Source organism: Trichosurus vulpecula, chromosome 4, assembly GCF_011100635.1.
Source record: "Trichosurus vulpecula isolate mTriVul1 chromosome 4, mTriVul1.pri, whole genome shotgun sequence".
In the NCBI taxonomy this organism is placed as follows: Eukaryota; Metazoa; Chordata; class Mammalia; order Diprotodontia; family Phalangeridae; genus Trichosurus; species Trichosurus vulpecula.
Genome location: NC_050576.1, coordinates 390,027,042 through 390,048,658, shown reverse-complemented (window position 1 = coordinate 390,048,658; position 21,617 = coordinate 390,027,042). Strand labels below are relative to the sequence as shown.

Here is a 21,617-nt window from a genome sequence, read left to right as displayed (position 1 = left end):
CTGAATAAGTAAATTAATTTAGGTAGAATTCTCCTTTTTAGTATATTAGCTTGGCCTACATAAAGTTAATTTTTTTAAAAAAAGCTTCAGCTAAAACCTCACTTTCTGCAAAAGATCTTTTCTGATTTTTCTCTTAACACCCCTACCACTCCCAACCTTGTTTTAAGAGAGTAGACTAATTATTATGATAGCACAGAGTTAACAGGATTGGAAAAGAGGAAAACAAGGTATAGCTTCTTCCCAAATTTATCCATGCTTATGGTACTAATGATATATCAGTCACATCAGTCTTCTGTCAGAGACATTAGAAACTCCAGCATTTGAAAGATCTATCTACCTTCAGCAACCCTTTGGTTTTTGTATTACATCAGAATGTCATGTTTAACAGTTGTTTATGTTCCTCAGATGTTGGCAGGAGTAAGAATAGCTTATTATCTTTTTTAGATGAACATTTAAAAGTTATTTCAATTTGTATGTAGTTGTTCCTTCCCATTGCATTTTTTATTTTTTTTGGAATGGAAGAATAGACCAATTCTTAAGAGAGAAACTTTCACAGGAACTGTTGTTCTTTCTCCATACTGGTATCTTTAATATTTTCTGATTTAGATCAGTTTTATATTATATAAATATTTTGTCATCATATCGTCTTATTTTTTCAGAATAAAGCTTCATTCTTACTTCATTATTATTTTTAGCATTTAAAGATAAGAGTTCTGTAGCAATTGTAAGAGTATATAGTCATCAATCAGTAAGAATGAATTTTTGTGGTCTGGATATTAGTTTGTCAGTATCTTGATAATGAACTAACATTTTTGCTTTTATTATTTTCCTTTATATTAAAAGATAGCCTTGCTTGCTATATGTCTATTTATTAAATGTCTATTATGTGCTAGGCATTGTACTAAGTGCTGGTGATACAAGTAATAAAATGAAAGACAGTTCCTTCCCTCAGAGTGCTTACAGTCTAAAGGGAGAGATAACACATAAAAGGAGGCAGGAAAGTGGGGCAGGAGGAGGTACCAGGAGGTACTTTCCGTGGGGGCACTCTGTTTCTTGGAGTTGAAACCAGAAGTCAGTTTCTACCATTTACAAAGAAAGGCATTGGAAGGCATTTGGTATCCCACCCTTCAGTCCTCTAGTGAGAGGGAAGAGGAGGTTCAGGAGGGTGATTTCAGTTAAAACTTGAGTTAGCAGCCTGCTGGTGAGATTAGAAGTGATGACCTTGTCTGGGATGGGCACTCCTTGTTCCCTGGAGTTGAAACCAGGCAGAGCAGCAGATGCAAAGTAGAGTGTTTATATAGTTGGGAGTCTAGTGGGAAATGACTTGAAGAACTAATATTTTGACAGCTTCTTTCCCATGATACTATAAGCTTAAAAAGGTAACTTTTAGACTCATAAATCACCGGGTACAAATAGACATATGTATTTATGACAGTATACAAAAATGCAGAAAACACATATAAGAACAAAGAAATGATGACACTTTGGCTTTTTGTGGTGAATTGTTGCTTTCATAAATAGAGTGTTAAGAGAATAATCCTTTTGTGGTCACCCTTATCTATGGCAATGTCATCTTAAATATAAAGTCTTATGTTCATCATAAAAAGAATGTCACTTATCTTACATGATATACCATAATAAAAATTAAGTTATAGAACTCTAAACTATGGACATTCAAGCAACATACTTTACAAGTTTTTTTTTTTTAATTTGAGACACTCCTTGATTCAGTCTTTAGAATAAAAGAAAACTAAATTCAGAGGAACCTCTCTTCCTCCCCTGAACTTTTCCATGAGGAGACTCCACTGGAAAATAAAAAAGAAAAACCAAGTCCTTGTAATGAATATATCAAGTGAAACAAATTCCCACATTGTCTATATTTAAAAATGTGTATCTTATTTTTCAAGATGTGGGTAGCATGAGTTGTTAACAGTGCCCTGGAATCATGGTTGGTCGTTGCACTTACCACAGTTTTTAAGCCTCTCCAAATTGTTTTTATGATGTTATTGTATAAATTTGTTCTTCTGGTCTTGCTCACTTTCCTCTCCTTAACTTTATACAAGTCATCCTAGGTTTCTTTGAAATAGTCCATTTCTTCATTTCTTATATTGCAATGATATTATATTCATATAACATAATTTTCTAAATGATTCCCCAGTAGATAGGCACCTCCCCACTTAGTTTTCAGTTCTTTGCTGATACTACTAGTACTAGGAAAAAATACTGCTATAAATATTTTTGTAGGCGTAGATCTTTTTTCTTTCTTAGATCTGTTTGGTATATTGGCCTAATGGTAAGTATTAAAGGGTTTTTAAAGGATAGACACAGTTTTGTAGAACATGCTGGCTTTTTTGACATGGTTTCAAATTGCTTTCCAGAAAGGCTGTCTATTTTTTTAGTTCCACCAACAGTGAATTAATGTGCCTTTTTTTACCCCCCATAGCCTCTATAATGATTGACATTTTCGTGTTTTGTCATTGACAATCTTATGGATGTGAAGTGAAACTTCAGACTTGCTTTAATTTGGATTTCCCATTTTTTTTTTCATTTTACCTTTTAGGATTCTCTAGCTAGAGCACCATGTCACCTACAAAAAGTGATCATTTTGTTTCTCCTCTAATTTTATTCTCTTAATTTCTCTTTTACTTCTTATGTTATAGCTGGTGTTTCTAACGCTGAATCAAATAGTAGTGGTGATAATAGATGTCATTGCTTTACCCCAAGCTTATTGGAAAGGTCTTTGGATTTTTTCCATCACTTTGTAATGAAGGCTCTTGCTTTTACTTAGATACTACTTACCATATTGTGGAAAAGCCCACTTATTCCTTGTCTTTCTTTTCTTTTTTAATGGAAACATGTTGGATTTTATCAAGTCTTTTTAGCATCTAGTGATCATGTTGTTCATGTGGTTATTTTTCTTATTAATATACTCTACCACATTTATAGTTTATGTATATTAGACTAACCCTACATTATATGGTTTAGCCTACTTGCTAATATTTTAATTTTTTTTAATATTAATGTTCATTGAGGATATTGTTCTATAGTTTTCTTTCTCAGTTTTGCCTTTGTCCGGTTTTCATGTATCTGAATTTTATTTGTATCACAGAAAGAGTTTGAAGGGTTTTTTTTTCTATTTTTGTAAACAGTTTATGTAATATTTAATTTAATTTTTTTATGTTTGATAGAAGTTATTTTCTTAATCCATTTTGGTCCTGTGGGTTTTTCACCCCATTCTTTGGGAGTTCATGTATAACTTAACTTGTTGACTTGTTCAATTTCTCTTTCTCATATTCTTATTTAAATAATGTAACTCTGTTAATCCAAATATTTTATATTTTAGTAAGCATTCATTTCGTCTAAGTTATCAGTTATGTTAGCATATAATTGGGTCAAATAGTTTCTAATGTTTCCTTTATTTTATCTTCAATTTTTAAGAGTTATTCTTTTTCATTGTTATAGAACTGGTTTGATTTTCTACTCTTTTTAATCAGACTAGTTAATTGTTTATCAATTGTATTGTTTTTTAAAACAGCTTCTAATTTTATTTAATAGCTTTCAATGGCTCTTTTTTGCTTTCATTTTGTCAGTCTAATTTGATTTTTAGAATTCCTACTTTGGTGTTATTTGTAAATTTCTTTTGTTTTTTGTTTTTACTTTTCTAGTTTTTTTTATTTGCATGCAAAATTCATTTTTTCTGTTGTTGATCAAATCATTTAGAGTTAAAAATTTTTCTATTCTATTCATCCATTTAGAGACAGATGAGCTATATGGCCTAGTAGATAGGATACTGGGAGTAGAGCCAGCAATACCTGAGTTCAAATGTGATCTCAGACACTTGCTAGCTATATGACCCTGGACAAGTGACTTAACCTATGTATGCCTCAGTTTTCTCACTTGTACAATGGGGATACTAATAGTACCTACCTTCTAGGGTTGTTGTGAATATCAAATGAGATAATATTTATAAAAAAACTTAGTACAGTGACTCGTATAGGGTGGGCATTTAATAAATGCTTGTTCCTTTCCCCCACCTCTAATTTCATAGCAATTTTAGTGGCATTTGAAACAAAATAAATGAGACATCAAGCTCCAAAATATCTTAATTAATCAGTCAACAAGGATTTATTAAATGCTTATTATGTGTTAGATACTTTGTTAAATTCTGGAGATACAAAGAAAAAAAAGATAGTCATTGCTGCTTTCATGTAAGTTACACTCTAATGTGGTGAGCATTATGTATTTAAATAACTAATATTAGCTGAATACAGAGTATATGAAAGGTAACCTGAGACCAGAAAGTAATAGAAGCTGGGGTACCAGGAATGACCTCTTGACAGGGATTGATTTTTGGGCATTTAGGTTTTTTTTTTTTTTGAAAGAAGCTACACATTTTAAGATGCAGAAGTGAGGTAGGAAAGCATTCTAAGCATGAGAGACAATCAGTATGAAGGATAGAAGATGAGAAATGTAGGAAATCTAGGTGACTGAGAGGGTGAAATAATTAAGACACTCAGGTCTTGGGGAAAAGATAATGAGTTTTAGACATGTTGAGTTTGAGATTCTTATGGGACATTGTAATAACAATTTAGATTTGAAGATCTTTCCCACCCATTAATAGGCCACGAGACCTGTTTATGTCACAGGAAGTCTAAGTCACATGTGGTAGGAGGAGCTTGCTGAGGGGAAAAGGAAAATGTGTCACAGGAAATGCTGAAAGAGCAGTTAGAGCTGAGGGAAGAGCAGACGTGTGTTGTGCTGTGAGTGTTTTTGTGGGAAGGCTCCAGCAGAGGGGCCGAAGGTTATGGGATGGCCAGGCTCCATGCTGTGATGTTGTGTTTTAAGTTCCTTGCTGTTATGATAAAGCTGAGCTTCCTGGTTTTGGGAGTTGCTTGCTGGTTGGATGGGTTGGACTTATTGGTTATAGGATTTGACCCTCTGGTGTCTGAATAAATGTTTTACTTCTTCTACCTTCTATATGGAGTTTCTCCTATTCCGTGATACAGAATTACATTGGCATGTTCACAATTATCATCATGTTGGGTTTATTGCCTTGCTAATACAGACATCTAGTTTGAAATGTTCGGTAACATAGTGGTTGATGTTGATAAAGCATGGTATTGAGAGACTAAGGGCGAACACATAGATCTGAGAATCAGAATAGAGATGATATTTGAATCCTTGAGAGAGCTAATGAATTCACAAAGAGGGCCTAGAACAGAACTTATGAGTCATCCTTGGTTAGTATGCTTTTACAGATGAAGGTCCACCAGGGAAACTGTGAAGGAACTTACGGAGTTGTGGAGGAAATTGTAGCAGGTACCCAGCAGAAGTACATTGTCAACAGTATAAAATATTGTAGAGCACTCAAGAAGGATGAAGATTGAGAAAAGGCCATTAGAAGAAAAAAAAATTTTTTTTTGTCACCATTTTGACAAAGGCTATTGACTCACTGATCCTTGGCTTGATTTTATTGAGTTTTCATGGTAAATAATTGCTGTGGAAGTCTCTGGTGCAGCGGAATATAATAGAAAAAACACTGTCTCTGGAGTCAAAGGACCTGTTTTCAAATCCTACATCTGACACTTATCACCAGTGTGATTCAATTCACTTAGCTGCCCTGGGCTCTCAGTTTCCTTGCATGTAAAATGAGGGGGTTGGACTGGGTGGTTTCTGCAGACCTTTCTAGTTCTAGATTTATTGTCCTCTAATCTCTAATTTCTCTCCTGGCTCCATTTCTGAATCTCCAGACTTTTTCCACCATACTGCTGTAGCTTCTTCACTCTTCCCCCAGTCATAGACCCCTCCCTCTGATGGGTCAGTTCCTACACATAGTAGTTACTTAATAATTTTTAAATGGAATTGAAATCTTATTCAATTAATGAACAGTAGAAGACAACTGATAAATCTTAAGCTCACATTCGTAATGAACTAGTCCTACTTTTAGCAATAAACAGCAACTGGTGACTGAAGTTCACATTCCTAATGAAGTTAATAAGCTATAACTCATACTCATAACCTATTATATACCACTCTTTTCCTTTGCCCTACTTTTTTTTTAAATCCTTTCTTCTGCTCTTTTCCCCTCTGTCTGGATGTGTGTGTGTGTGTGTGTGTGTGTATTTAATTACAATTTTTTCTTTTCCCTTTGCTCATTACTGTTTCTTCATTGTTTTAATCTTTCTTTCTACCTTCTTATTTAATTTCTTCTTTCTCTACTCCTGGCAATAATGAAAAAATTTAAGTATGAGTTTCTTTAATTTAAAAAGTAGGTAAATTGAATGTTTTATATTTTCCTAAGAGAATTATCTAGATTAAATTTTTTTTGGGTGTAATCTTGACTGATTTGTTTTCCTATTAGTACTTGACAATTGTAAAATAGTTTTACCACCCTGCTTTAGACTTTTACTGCATTTTTCTTTTGTTCTGTATTGAACAAGTTCAATTGAAGTTATGCATATTTCAGAGGAAGGCTATAAAAATGATATAGAAAGTTCAAGAGTAAAATCTAAAAATTATCCCAGTGCCTTGATTATCTTATAATTTACTTGAGAAGTGAATACAAATGAGGGACTTAATAAAACCTGTGTTTATTTTATACTATTTGAGGGGAAAAAAACATTCCTAACTAGTGAAAAGCTTGACTCAGGATATTTCAAAGTTTTATTTAATTGAAATATATAGACTAACTGAAACTAAGCACTAATAATGTTTCCAACTACAAGTTCTGCTAAATATATTTTAATAAATAGATGACTCATTTATAACTGGTTATATCCATTTGTTTAAACTTTGCTAAAACTCTTGAAAACAATTTGTTTTATTAAATAAGTTACACCTGGTCCAAGGAAACTTGTACTATTAATTTACCTAGTAGAATATTTCTTTATATGGTACAAAATTTGCCCAACTGACACAGCCTGAACTAATGAGATTTAAGTTAATGAGCTTTTATTGTATTGCAAGGTGACATTACATAATATAAGAACTATTTCTTCATTTTAACCTTTTATTTTGTCTTCAGTAATATACTTAAAGTGCAATTTTGACATACTTTAAGTTAGAGTCAGGGAAAATAATAAGAGAAGTTCCTGGAATGGAGGTCTTTTTCTTGGAACTTTAAAGACATGTGCTTTCAACTGATCTCACAGTGTCTGCACATAGCAGATACTATGAATATTCGTTAAATTGAACCTACCTTCAAGTTCCATCAATAAGTAATTCTGGGGAAGTTATTGTTTCCCTTCAACTTCCACACTCTGTTCACATGTAGTCTGTGATAATGTATGAAGCTTGACAGGAAATAACATTGGTCCTTGATTAATTTTTTTTAAAAAATTCTTATTATAAAAATATTAAAAATAAACCTTTACTTCTTTATAACTGCTGCGAGATTGGTCTGCATTTGCTTTATTCTCTGTTTTAAAAGCATCATGCATCAAAATCAAATAAAGTGATGTTTGAAAACTAAGATTTTAAATCAGCAATGAAAATGTGACCTAGGACATGTTGGACTAGCTGAAATGTTTAAAAACTTAATACATTTGAAGTTCTTTAAGCAACCCCTAGAGGGCAGGAGAGAATTACAAATGAGTATTACTATCTAATTTTTGATCAAATAAACCAGAGAAGAAACAGCTCATTTCCCCCCCATTTTCCATGTAGAATTAAATCTACAAGTTCATGCTAACTTAGTAGCATTTAAGGCATAGTTATTTGTCGGTTGGATCATTTTTGTGCACTTCTGATGCCATAATAATTGTTCCCAAATATCATTTGGTAGCTTTGCGTAGAAATTAGAACTAGAAAGAATGAAGGAACATTAGAAGTAATTTATTAAAATCACATAATTTTATCAGTAAGGAAACTGAAATCCAGAAAGGTCATGATTTGGCTGTGTTTTGGAGCTTTTCTTTATAAAATAAATGTTAAATAAATAAATGTTAAATAAAATAAACATAAGCTTAAAACATTTTTGGAGGGTTCTTTCTGAAGAAGATCAGGAGATGGTATGAAAATGGATTTTTTTTCTCTAAGAATTATTATGCAACAGTATATTAAACTATTAACTCTATATGTAGTTTATTTGTAGTTTTTACCTGACTTCTCACATTGGCATTCAGTGAATTCTACATAGAAAAAAAATGTCATGTCAGTACTTTGATATGACATTTTATCAGATCTATTTTTTGTTTTTGCTAATATCTGCACAAATTAACTCTAAGTTTATCAGTATTAGATACTTTACTTTAGAAATGTAATATTAGAGATATTCCCTGTATTCTTAATAGAGAAGAGGTTTTGGCCCCAAGAAGTGGTATGTTTCTAGAAAATGTATTATTAGTACTTGATGTTTTGAAATGGTTTCAAAGGAGACATAACATATTGATGAATTAACATTGGCTATCATAGCTTTTGAAAACGGGGATCATTGGAATCGTTAAATGAGGCGTGAATTCATGAATTATTGCACCTAAATCTTGTGGATTATAATATTATATCTATATGGATTTATATGGAACTGTTGCATCTTTATCTTATGGAACATCTGAAATAGCCTTATGGGTTGTATTCTATAATATGTGTTGATTTTTCTCTTATAAACATTTTAGCTAAAAGATTGAGTATAAGCAACCCAGAGTGACTGGTAGTACAGCAGTATGGAGGACAGAGAATTCATAGTAGAGTAGTTGTGACCTACTAGGATCCATTTTTACCTGTTAGATGTATGTTGTATCTAGTTCCTCATAGAATTAGGAAAGGAAAGTCAGAGGTACCTGACTTGAAGAACCTCAAAGATGAAATTTTGACTGAAACGTGTACTGATCTCCAGGTCAGAAAAAGAGTTTGCCATTTTGACTCTTATTCATTAGAGGTGCTCCAAAAGAGAACCTAAAAAATATTGACTATAACATAAGCAAAAAAACTAAAATACAGAAAATGTTTTGTCATAAATAGAGAAATCCATTAGAGATAGAGATAAACGCGTATTTTCCGGATGGAAAAGCATTAAAAATATGGTTCCCGAGCAGTGATTCATTGCTAGAAATGTACTTAATTAACATTTTAATATAAATATTCCAGCAGAAGGTGAATAATGAAATCTTTGTTACCAACAGCATTACATGTTAGCAGCCAGTACCTTCTTAAACCAATATATGCTAAAAGAGAAGGAACAACTCCAAAGGTATCCTCATACTACATACTTCACTGACCTTTTAAAGTGTTGATTTCAGTTAAGTCTTTTGGGTACTTTCTTTGCCTAAGACTCATACCTTCTCTTCCCTCTTCCTCTGCTTCCTGGATAGGCCAACTTACAAGAGAGGGAAGACAAATACAAAGAGAAAAATAGAGGGACAGCTTGACTGACCCATTAAAGAGTCTGCCATGTCATAGTCCTGGACAATTTGTGTTGGCTTTCTCCTGGGGATGCCTTACAGTGAAGTAGAAAGAGTATTGGGGCTTGTCATAAGGTTCAAATTCCACTTCGAATCTTTGCTAATTTATTAGCTATGCCACAATGGCCAAGTCCCTTAATTTCTTTGCCTTTCTGTTTCCTCATCTGTGAAATACGAATAAAAATCCTTTGACTTTCCAAACCTAATAGGGTTTTGAGGATCAAGTGATAAATGTGGAAACTTTGTAAACACTGTATCACTGTATAAGCTAATATTAGTTGGCTGGACTGATTGGATAAAGAGCAACCTTAGAGTTGGGAAACCTGGGTTTCCCCTGATATCAGCTTTGTAATGGGCTAGTAACTGAAAATCTGTGCATCTAAGACTTTAAACTGTAGATGAGTAGTTGATCTGATCTGCAATGGTGGAGAGAATTTCCATAATGGGAAGGCCTCATGCAGGTGAAATTACAGGTGCAGGCCTCTTATTCCAAAAAGTACAACTAGTAATAAGGTTGGTTTCACAAATAGAAACAATAAAAGCCCTGCATCTTGGCACTTGTATGCACTTGAATTCAGCATCAATCTGAGAGAGAAGCTGGTAGTCTCTTCAGGGCTATTGACTACAGTTGTTGCCTTTCTTTCTCATAGTGCAGTTCTACAACACCATTTTCTTAGTTAATACTAAACCTTTTTCCTCTTAACAAAATACCTTTGAATAGTGATAAACTATAAGGTGGGTAGAAAAGTGATGGATGATTTTCATTTGTTAATGTACTTATAAAATGATACTATAAATGTCCACTGCTATGCTTTTATAAAAGCTGCCTTCCATGCTTATAATTTACTCCCTTTACTTCCTAGAATCCTTATTTTTCTTCAGTGAATGAAAGAATGGATGAAAAGCATTTACTGTGTATCATGCACTTGGCTAAACATTAGGGATAAAAATGCAGAAGTGAGCTAATCCCTGTTGCCCTTGAGGAGCCTATGTCATAGTAGAGGTTTTAGGGAAGCATACTTTGGTCTGGGAAATTATAAGGAAGAGGAGTGAATCCATAGGGCACTTGATAGACTTTGTCCTTCAAATGTAGTATTTTAATGGTAGTATTGCTTTGATTATAGTTCTCAGAGCAAGAAGTTAAAAGGCAGGGTAGGTATGCATTGGCAGGCAAATTGGCAAAAAGATGGCTGGAATGTATATAATATATCTGGATGTGAAGCATGACCTTGTCTGAGGTCACCTAGTTATAGTGGCATATGTGAATTTACACTCAGTAACCAATCAGGACAATTTAACATCAAGGTAGGCATTACCAAACTGAGTGAATTAACTCCTCTTGGTTCTGGTCTCTGGAAGTTTGATGGTCTAGAGAGTGCAGCATCATGACTGATAGCAAGATGATTCAGTTGGATAGCTGGATGGGATTTGAAGTCCGTGTGACAACTTGTGTGGGAAGCTTTTTTGATCTTCCTGGTAGGGTCTTTTCCTCCTCAGTTTGTCTCATCTCCCATATATCTGTTGCATTCCCCCAGTAGAATGTAACTTCCTTGAGTACAGACACTTCTTCATTTTTATCTTCATACCTTTAGCACTAGTATATTGCCTTGCACGTGGTAGGCACTGCATATTAATATTTGTTGAATTGAGTGGAAGCTATAGGTAATTGATTCCCATGGAAACAAGATGTGATTTAAAATGATGTTATGAGGATGGCAGAAGACAAGTAGTTCTATAGGAACAGTATTATAAGTGTTGCAAATGGACAGTCAGCTGTGTAATATTATAGTGAGCTCATATAAATTCATGGGTTGGCTCTGGTTATGATGCATCAATGGTGTAATTTGCTAAATGACATAGCTTAGGGCAACATTATATAGGCATACCTATATGCTTAGAGGATAGTGGGCTCTGTGTTGTGGGTTATGACTTATGAAAAAGACTTGAGTATTGAGTACTGAAATTAGCATCTTTCTCCTCTAGTAATTAATTTCTAAAATGTTTAGAATTCCCGGTACATAAAACCTCTGGTTTTGGTAAGGGGGTCAGCTGTAGTAGTGAAAAAACACTGACCTAGAAGCAAGAAGACCAGGTTCTGGTCCTGCCTTTGCTGCTGATCTTGGATAAGTCACTTTGCCTCTTAATGTTTCAATTTTCCCTAACCTAGGAAAATGAGAGTATTATTTTGCTGACCTCTAAGATGCCTTCTATCTCTGATATTTTGCGATTCTATAAAGCACTTGGAAAAAAAATCCTCGTGAAAGTAACCAGTATAGTCTACACTATAATTTTAAACTGTGCTTTTATCTAACTAGATATTTCCATACCTACTTAGATATATTTGAATAAAATAACTTTCTTTGCTATATTATCAGCCTCTTTCTGTCTTTTAAGGATCTTCAACAATTCTGCATTTTCCTATGAAGCCTGATCACCTGGAAGCCCAATGATGTTCCCTTCCTTTTTGCCTCTCTCTTTTGTTTTGCTAAATATGCACATTATAAATATCAATTTGTATTTTGTACGAAGAACATGTATATAGTCTTATTATTCTGTCTTTGTGAATGTTGAATATTTATAGAGTTCTGAATATATACTTTATGCCTGTGTCTCAATGTTTATTTGTTAAAGATTATAAACAGAGGGTATGCAATGACCATGTCTCTTTTGTTGACCACTCACAAAACTCAGACTATCAGCACACCAAAACCTCTGTAAGGATTCTTAATCACTTCCTTTAGAAAACTGGTTTAAAATAAGATACATCAACAAACACAAATATTTTTAATATATGTTCATACTTTAGTTATTAACAAATCCCGCTGAAATTTAAGTATTAAAATTTATTGTACCTGTTAAACAGAATCACAACTGATAAACCACTTCCTTTAAACTTATTTTTAGCTTTAATATAGGTTATGTAGTAATGTTGGAGAAATAATAGAACAATGATTTCTTAAACAGTTAACTTTATCAAAAATATAAGTATATACTATTTGATTACTTGAATAGCCAACAAAAAAAGGGATCGGGTGGGTGGATTTTAAAAAATGTCCAATTTGACCCATTTTCTTGTAATTATTACTCTAGTGAGTTTATCTTTGATTTAATCCATCACATACTTTAGTGTAACATAATATGCTGTTATGGTCTTTGTACCAGAAATTAACAGTGGTGAGTAGAGAACTGCTGCTCAGTGGTGACCTTCAAACCTTTTGATGGTTTTATAATCGTATAAAGAATAAAAGCAGACTCTGAACTCATCCTTAACCTGTTTCAAAGGTTCGTATTTCTCTCGGTGGCAAGGTCATTTTTCAGTTCCTTGAAGAAATGTCATTTTTATCTCCAAATAGCTAGGGGAATAGTAAATGTTTCATGCACAGTAGGTATACTAATTGTAAAGAACCTATGAAGTAGGGCCAGTGTTTGTTCAAGGAGCTGGAGGGTATTGGTACAAGATTTTAATGACTAAATGTTATGTACAATTTTATTTTGTTTCACTTATCTTTTAGGCTTGGGAAACAATACTTCCGGTCCTAAGGGATCATATGATGCTGCTTGATTAGATGGTCAAGCCATTGTTTAGTTTGTATTCCACATAAATTGATTATAGAGAGGTCTTTTCCTTTTTAGAACAGGGTAGCTTTATAGCTTGTGATTCCTTGACACATAAGGGAGAAGGACATTATAGTGCTGGTTTTAAGTGCATCTGAGTTTGGTATTTAACATATAAATTCTTTGGCTTCTTTTACAGAGTTCTCTGGGGTGCTGCATCAGTGTCACATTCTGGCATCAGAAATGGTCCATTTCATTCATCAAATGCAGTATTATATTACATTTGAGGTACAATTTAACCATCCAATTTTTTTTTTTTTTGGTTTAAGCAAGTAGGGTGTTGTGCTAGATATGTATGAAATAAGTATCTAAAAAAAGTGTTATTTTGTCTGTTTTAAAGGGTTAGAGTATACAACTCAATCAGTTCCGATTTCTCTCCTCCTCCCTACCCTCCAAGGTACTTGAATGTTCATGGGATGAACTTTGGAACAAAGTCCAACAGGCTCAAGATTTGGATCACATCATTGCAGCTCATGAGGTGTTCTTGGACACCATCATCTCTAGATGTCTGCTGGACAGTGACTCCAGAGTAAGGCTTTCTATCTCATATTTCAGATTTCTTAAAAAAAGATGTGGATGATGCTTTCTTTCCTTGATTTGTACCACGTAAAAAATTGTAAGAATCACTTCTGTGCAGCTACATTAATAATAATTAAAACATTTTTACTAAAGTTTGATGTTCAAGTTACACTGTTACTGAACAGCAGTGGAACAATAGTACTGAAACAAGAAGAACATGCTCTAAAATGTCTAAAATAGATATTAAAATGGTAAAGAATAATAATACCTATTCATCTCCTTAAGTGTAATAATAATATGCTATTATATTCTTCAAAATAGAAAAAGGATGTTTTAAGTTTAGTTTCTTTGATGGACCGATTAATCATCAAAGATGATTTTGAGTTAGGAAGGGCAATACTAGAACAAAACAACTTAAAATAACAATACTAGAACAAAACAAAATGTTATCTGTATCAGAATTTAGAATACTAATATGAGTACATCCAGAACTCTGTTTCCATGTTATAGAAGATATTTATTTTCAGATTGCATTTTTATTCTTCTGATGACTGCCTTATCTACTTTTTCCCATTTTCTCTCATTGTCAGCATTTTTGATATGGAGAAGTATAGAATTTAGTTAAGATATCTACACCAAAGATCTGTGATTATGTCAGAGTGGTTACTTCCTCCACTGAAACAGATTGAAAACCCCTCTGCGCCATATTGACAGTCTTCATGAATTGCTATGGCTAAGGAATTCGTCACCCTAAAGCTACCCCTAATAACAAGATTTTCTAAACTTAGCTAGGTTGTTCTAATGAGACACATAGTTTATCACTAGGCCTCTTCTTGAAACCTTTTTATTTCTGGTATGGGACTTGCCAGACTTTGCATAGTGCCATCTCTTCACCATGATGAGGCATCATAGTAGGAAGAAGATAATCTCTAAGATAAACTAAATGCATACATGCAAAAAAAAAAGCATGCTATAGAACTTTTTGCCAGGTCTCTTAAAATTTTTTAATGTTTTTTATGTTACCTTCATTTACAAATGTTTCCTTCTCAGAGAGCCATCCCTTGTAACAAAGACTAAGAAAAAAAGAAAAACATTTCAGCAAAGCCCAACACATCAACTGAATTTAACAATATGCTTTTTCCACCAACAAATGTACCCTATTTTTGCAAAGAAAAGAGGGTAGTATATTTTCTTATCTCTTCTTTGGGACTGGGCTTGCTCATTCCAGCGTACCTTCCCTCCCTCCCTTCCTGCCTCCCTTCCTCCTTCCCTCTTTCCTTTCTTCCTTCCCTTTCTCCCTCCCCTCCTCCCTTCCTTCCTTCCTCTCTTTTTCTCCTCTATTTCTCTATCCCTTTCCCTCCTTTTCTCCCTTATCTTCTTTTTCTTTCCTTTTATATTATTTTAGTCACTGTGTCTAATGTTTTGCTAAGCTGCTTTTCTTCTAGGTTGCTCATCTTACCTAGATTCTCTAAAATATAGTACAGTTATCTAGCATGATTTAAAGAATGGAATATTCTGGTCACATGTATTTACTTGTTAATTAAAAACAAAGGCAATTTTGCAGTGAAATTCTATAACTCAAGGATGTCTTCCTTCATAGCAATATAGGGTTCTACCTTTAGGAAATCTCAGCTGTGCACAGATGGTTTGACTTAGAAATACAGCAAAAATCAGTGGGGCAGTTAAATTCATGACTAAAAAAGATAAGACTCAAGTTGATTCTGAATCTCTTAAGATGCTAGACTAAACCTAGATTAACTCTGGATAGAGCATGAATGCAGAGAAATTTCATAATTTTTGAGACATGTTGACTGACATCTTTCTGTCTTATTCAAAAAGATGTTATGAGAATGTTTGCTGATATCTAAGTATACTCTACCACATTTTCCTGATCTACTCTAGTAATTTTATCCAAAAAAAGTATAATGAGATTATCCTAGCATAGGTTATTTTGTTACGTCTTTCTCAGCCTGTAGTGATTACTTGCACAGTGTTCTCAAGATGTGGCTCAAGGTGAGATGTTTGTTCTCTTTCAAAGTGGTCACAAACATGTATTCTAGAATTTTGTCAGGAAGTAAAGCCAAGGTTGCTATCCTCCATTTTGAAGAATCTAATTTCTTCCCTTTTTGAAAGCAGGAATATTATTTGCCCATCCATAGTTCTTCAAAATCTTTTTTTTTCATGTTTTAAAAGATCATAAATAGTGACTCAGCAATAGCATTAACATCAACACATTTTGAAATATAGTGCTTCTAAGTCTAGTAACTTGAACTCGTTGAGGGTTGCTAAGTACCCACAATTGTAGTATATCCTCCTGTCTTTGGCATTATTCCCTTTCCAGTTTTGAAGATCATTCTTTTGGATAGAGTGCCTACCACAGTGAATAGTACATACTAAACCTTTAATAATTACTGCTTAGAAAAAAGTGGAAGAAAATAGTTCGGTATCTTTTTGATGTCCATTAGATTTGTCTCATTTCCTGTCCCCCTGCCCTCCAACTCCAGCGTTGATTTCAGTCCTATTTTGATCTTTTTCTTGCCCCTAACATTTTGTTGAAGAGCCCCTTTGGTTGCCATTGATATTCATTAGAAATCTCAGCTCATCTTGTGTTTCTGCCTTCGTGATGTAATTATAGTACCACTCTTTTGAATTAATACTCACATACCTATTTGCATTTCATACATGTCATTTGAAAGTTTGAGTTGGTCAGTGAGGCTACCGTGTTGCCACATTTCAACAACTCTTTTTTCCCACTTATTAGAATATATTTTCATTTTGTCAAAATTTCATTTTTAAGAGCGTCTCATCCATTTTGAGCCACATTCCCCTAGAGAATCTTAGCCTACGGGATGCTAAGTATCCTTTCTTACATTCTTCTGTCCCAGAGGGTCTAGCAAATGAGTCAGACTATCTTGGGCATCTTCTTCCCTGATAATCTATCACAAATTCTAAGATGAAGTGGTCACTTCCTTCTGTAGTTTCAGTAATTTCTGTTTCAACCAGTTGTTCCTTATTGATCAAAATCAAGCATGTAATAGCGTTTTACCTTGTTGCTCCCCCTCTGCTTCCTAAAAGATCAAATTAGCATTAAAGTTAGGAATTTGTCAGGTGCTTTGACTGTAATTGAGAAAAAAAATGTCTGGATAGTTGAAGTCCTATCACCAGGATAACCTATCACCATACAAACACTTTCATCTGCATAGGAAATCATCACCCTATTTCTTTTCGCCTGGTGCTTTGTAATGTACCACCACCACAGTTTCCCTTCTCTTTTCCTTTTATTGATTCTTAACCAAATGCTCTCTAGTATGCCTCCCCACTTTCATTAGTGTACTTCCACATAGTGTATCTTCTTTTTTTAAATTTAATTTATTTAATATATTTAGTTTTCAGCATTGATTTTCACAGGAGTTTGAATTATGAATTTTCTCCCCATTTCTACCCTCCTGCCCACTCCAAGATGGCATATATTCTGGTTGCCCCGTTCCCCAGTCAGCCCTCCCTTCTGTCACCCCACTCCTCTCCCATCCCCTTTTCCTTTACTTTCTTGTACGGCAAGATAAATTTCTATGCTCCATTGCCTGTGCATCTTATTTCCTAGTTGCATGCAAAAACATTTTTTTTTGTTTTGTTTTTGAACATCTGTTTTTAAAACTTTGAGTTCCAAATTCTCTCCCCTCTCCCCTCCCCACCCACCCTCCCTAAGAAGGCAAGCAATTCAACATAGGCCACATGCGTATCATTATGTAAAACCCTTCCACAATACTCATGTTGTGAAAGACTAACTATATTTTGCTCCTTCCTAACCTATCCCCCTTTATTGAATTTTCTCCCTTGACCCTGTCCCTTTTCAAAAGTGTTTGTTTTTGATTACCTCCTCCCCCTATCTGCCCTCCCTTCTATCATCCCCCATTTTTTATCTTCTTCCTCCTCCTTTCCTGTGGGGTAAGATAGCCAATTGAGTGCGTATGGTATTCCCTTCTCAGGTCAAATCTGATGAGAGCAATATTGACTCATTCCCCCTCACCTGTCCCCTCTTCCCTTCCTACAGAACCACTTTTTCTTGCCACTTTTATGTGAGATAATTTACCCCATTCTGTCTCTCCCTTTCTCCCTCTCTCGATATATTCCTCTCTCCTCCCTTAATTTGATTTTATTTTTTTAGATATCATCCCTTCATAGTCAACTCACCCTGTGCCCCCTGTCTCTATATATACATACACACAGATGCATACATACACACACACACACACACACATATGTGTGTGTGTGTGTGTGTGTGTGTGTGTGTGTGTGTGTGTGTGTGTATACACACACATATGCATATTCCCTTCAGCTACCCTAATACTGAGGTGTCATGAATCATATACATCATCTTTCCATGTAGGAATGTAAACAAAACAGTTCAACTTTACTAAGTCCCTTTTGATTTCTCTTTCTTGTTTACCTTTTCATGCTTCTCTTGATTCTTGTGTTTGAAAGTCAAATTTTCTATTCAACTCTGGTCTTTTCACTGAGAAAGCTTGAAAGTCCTCTATTTTATTGAAAATCCATATTTTGCCTTGGAGCATGATACTCAGTTTTGCTGGGTAGGTGATTCTAGGTTTTAATCCTAGCTCCATTGACCTCTGGAATATCGTATTCCAAGCCCTTCAGTCCCTTAATATGGAAGCTGCTAGATCCTGTGTTATCCTAATTGTTTTTCCACAGTATTCAAATTGTTTCTTTCTGGCTGCTTGCAGTATTTTCTCCTTGACCTGGGAGCTCTGGAATTTGGCGACAATATTCCTAGGAGTTTTCTTTTTGGGATCTTCTTGAGGAAGCGATCTGTGGATTCTTTCCATTTCTATTTTACCCTCTTGTTCTAGAATATCGGGGCAGTTTTGGTCTTCTTTGTCACCAAAGAAAAATTCCAAAGTCTGAGACTGAATCTGAGTGTGTTTTTGCTGCCTAGCCATGTTCCCAGTCAACTTACTTGACCACTGAGTTTTTCATCGGGATATGACTGCTTGTAGAGTAAAGACCCTTTGTTCCAAGCTTGAGGGGATGCTCTGTTGTTTTCAGAGCTATTTCTATACAGCCAGCTCTGCCACACCAGTGCTCCTCCCTGCCCAAGAACCCCCAACCGGGACTGGACTCAGATCTTAAGCAGGCTCTGCACTCCCTCTTTGATCTGCCACTTAATTCCTCCCACCAGGTGGGCCTGGGGCCTGAAGCAACTGCAGCTGTAGTTCTGTAGCTGCACCACCTCCACTGCCCCTGGGATGGTGGCTGAACCGAGAACTCCTTTCACTCTGTCCCCACAGCTTTTCTCACTAACCTTCTCTGTTGTCTTTGGTGTTTGTGGGTTGAGAAGTCTGGTAACTGCCACAACTCACTGACTCAGGACGCTAGGGCCTGTTCTGCCTGGCTTCTGGTCTGTTTGGTCCTGGCGCGCCCCACACTGGCCTCTGCTCCCTTCCACTCCCAGCTCTGTGCACAATAGACCTCACCCAGCAACCATCCAGGCTGTCCTGGGCTGGAGCCCAGCTTCCCTTTGCTCTTTTGTGGGTTCTGCAATTCTAGAATTTGTTCAAAGTCATTTTTCATAGGTTTTTGGAGGGACCTGGTAGGGAGCTTATGCAAGTCCCTGCTTTCCAGCTGCCATCTTGGCTCCGCCCATAGTGTGTCTTCTTGATATATAATGCTACTTCCCTCTGCTCTTGTCTAGCCTATTTCCCTATCTGGGCTGTAGTTTTGTTCTTAATAAAGGAGGTATTTTAAGTAATGATCTTAAAAGTTAATTACAGCCCCATATCCCATGATCCTAAGGAGAGATTGTGAAAGATCACAGGCTTTGCAAATTATGTTACCTTCTCCTGTAGCTGTTGGTGAAAAAGTGTGGGTTGTTATAGGTGGAAGATAATGTTTGTTGCAAATCTGAATACCCTTCCCTAATATATACTATTGACCTGTTACTGATCCAGTTCACACGATTTCCTCCTGCAATCCACAGCATAATGCCCACATAGACGTATCACTCACTTTCATTTATCAGTCATATGCCATCAGGTCTTAGTTATATTTCTGAGGTATTCTGGCGTCAACTTTGAGATCTTAGAATCATCTCTGTACCACAGTAAAAATAGGTTTTTGGTGGGGAGGTTTTATTAAAATGACACCTAATAATACTTTTATGTTTTTTAAGTGAAATTAGTATTCTGTTGTTCAAGTTGAATAAATAGCTTTTAAGCCTACATTCTTTGATAAAATACTCATAAAATGAATACTCATCTGTTAAGATTAGAATGTCTTACAAAGAAGAGATACTGACATATCCACAGGACTAACATAGCACTCCCAAATGGTAATTGAACTATAGATGAAGCATATTTATTCTTGTATCTTTAAAGGAACTGTGGGCATTATGGCTATAAGGATCATATAGTACCAACCCATGAAAAAGGGGAAGAGGTGGACATACCAGAGCTCTGTAAACAACAACAGAACACTTTTTATTGGCTAATGGCTTTGTGTGAATTTAAGAACATTTCCTTTCAGGTGTCAGGCTATAGATGTCTGAAAACCTAGGGTTCAACAAAGCTAGCCAACACATTGAAAAAAAGTTGACATATGGTGTTCAAACCCATAGTCTCCAACCTCTGCAATAATGGGAACTAGTACCTTCTCACAGTTCTTTTGTGCCAAGCTTGGAAATTAAGATTTCACAGCATTTTGTTTTAATTGTTTTATTTTGGTACTTTCTATTTACATTGTTGTAGTTGTGTTTATTGTTTTTGTGGCTCTGTTTACTTCATATAAGTTCATGCTTTCTAACAAGAAAGAAGTAAACATTCCTTCTTGCTTATAGCTGAGTAATGTTATATTACCTTTGTCTTTTATAATTTTAAAAATTCTAAACTCAGTAAACACCAAATAAAATAATTTCCGTGTACATAGAACAAAAAAGATTGTACATGAAACTGTGGCTCTCTATTATGTATACCTTGCTTTTCTTTTAAAATATGTAATAAATTCACTTTGTAACTTGTATCTTATTTGTGATTCTTTTCTTCCTCATGCTATCCTCTGGGCATTTTTTAAAAAAGCGGTGCTTCAGTGGCTCATTTGTTCTTTTTGTTTTTCTGCTAACCTATCCCTGTCCTCTTTCTCCCATTCCACTTCCTGGGGTGAGGGATGTGGGTAGTGTTGGTACGCACAACAAAAAGAAGAGCAAAGCCTTTGTAGTCAACATGGATAGTGAATCAAAAACAAACTTCTTCATTGTCCATGTTCAGAAATGTATTTCTTTTCTGTTTTACATCTTGACTCCATCATCACAGTGTCAGTGGGGGAGGGGGTAGCCTGCTTCATTATCAGAAGCTGATCATTGTGTTGATCAGAGTTGAGTCTTGCAAAGTTGTTTTTCTTAAACTGTTGTTATACACTTCTGGTTCTGTTCACTCTGCTCTGTATCATTTCATTTGGGTTTTCCCAGGTTCCTCTAAAACCATCCATTTGGTTATTACTTAAATCTTCCATTACATAAATATATGATAATTTGTTTAGCTATTCCTTAATTGATGGCACCCCTTTAGTTTACAGTTTTTTGCCACTACAAAGTGAGCTACTATAAATTATTTTTGCATATGTGTCCTTTTCCTCTTTTTTCAATTACTTTGGAATTTCAACTTAGTAATGATATCATTGGATAAAAGGGTAAGCACAGTTTAGTGATTTTTCGGGTGTTGTTCTAAATTGCTTTCCAGAACAGTTGTGTGTACCATTTCACAGTTCCACTAACAGTGCCTGTTTTTCACAGCCTCTCCAATAACTGTCATTTTTACTTTTTGTCATCTTTGCCAGTGTAATGGGTATGAGGTGAAACCTCAGAGTTTTTATTTCCATTTCTTTAATCATTAGTGATTTGGGACACTTTTTCGAATGGTTGTTAGTAGCTTGGATTTCTTTTTCTTTGAAAAATGCTATATCATTTGATCATTTATTTACTGGGGAATGGATCTTTTTCTTATGATTGGAATCAATCCCTTGTATATCTCAGATAAAAGATCTTATTTTTTACTTTGGATAAGAGACTTGGTGCAA

At 35.0% G+C, this 21,617-nt stretch overlaps 1 protein-coding gene across 1 annotated transcript in view; it reads left to right on the top strand.

Annotated features, from left to right (window-relative positions):
• TUBGCP3 (tubulin gamma complex associated protein 3) overlaps nt 1-21,617 on the top strand; it is a 167,796-nt gene that overhangs the window by 123,437 nt on the left and 22,742 nt on the right. Inside the window, exons 18-19 of the mRNA XM_036757300.1 lie at nt 13,153-13,241; nt 13,411-13,542. Of these exons, the coding sequence (XP_036613195.1) occupies nt 13,153-13,241; nt 13,411-13,542 (221 nt within the window). The remainder of the gene's footprint in view (nt 1-13,152; nt 13,242-13,410; nt 13,543-21,617) is intronic.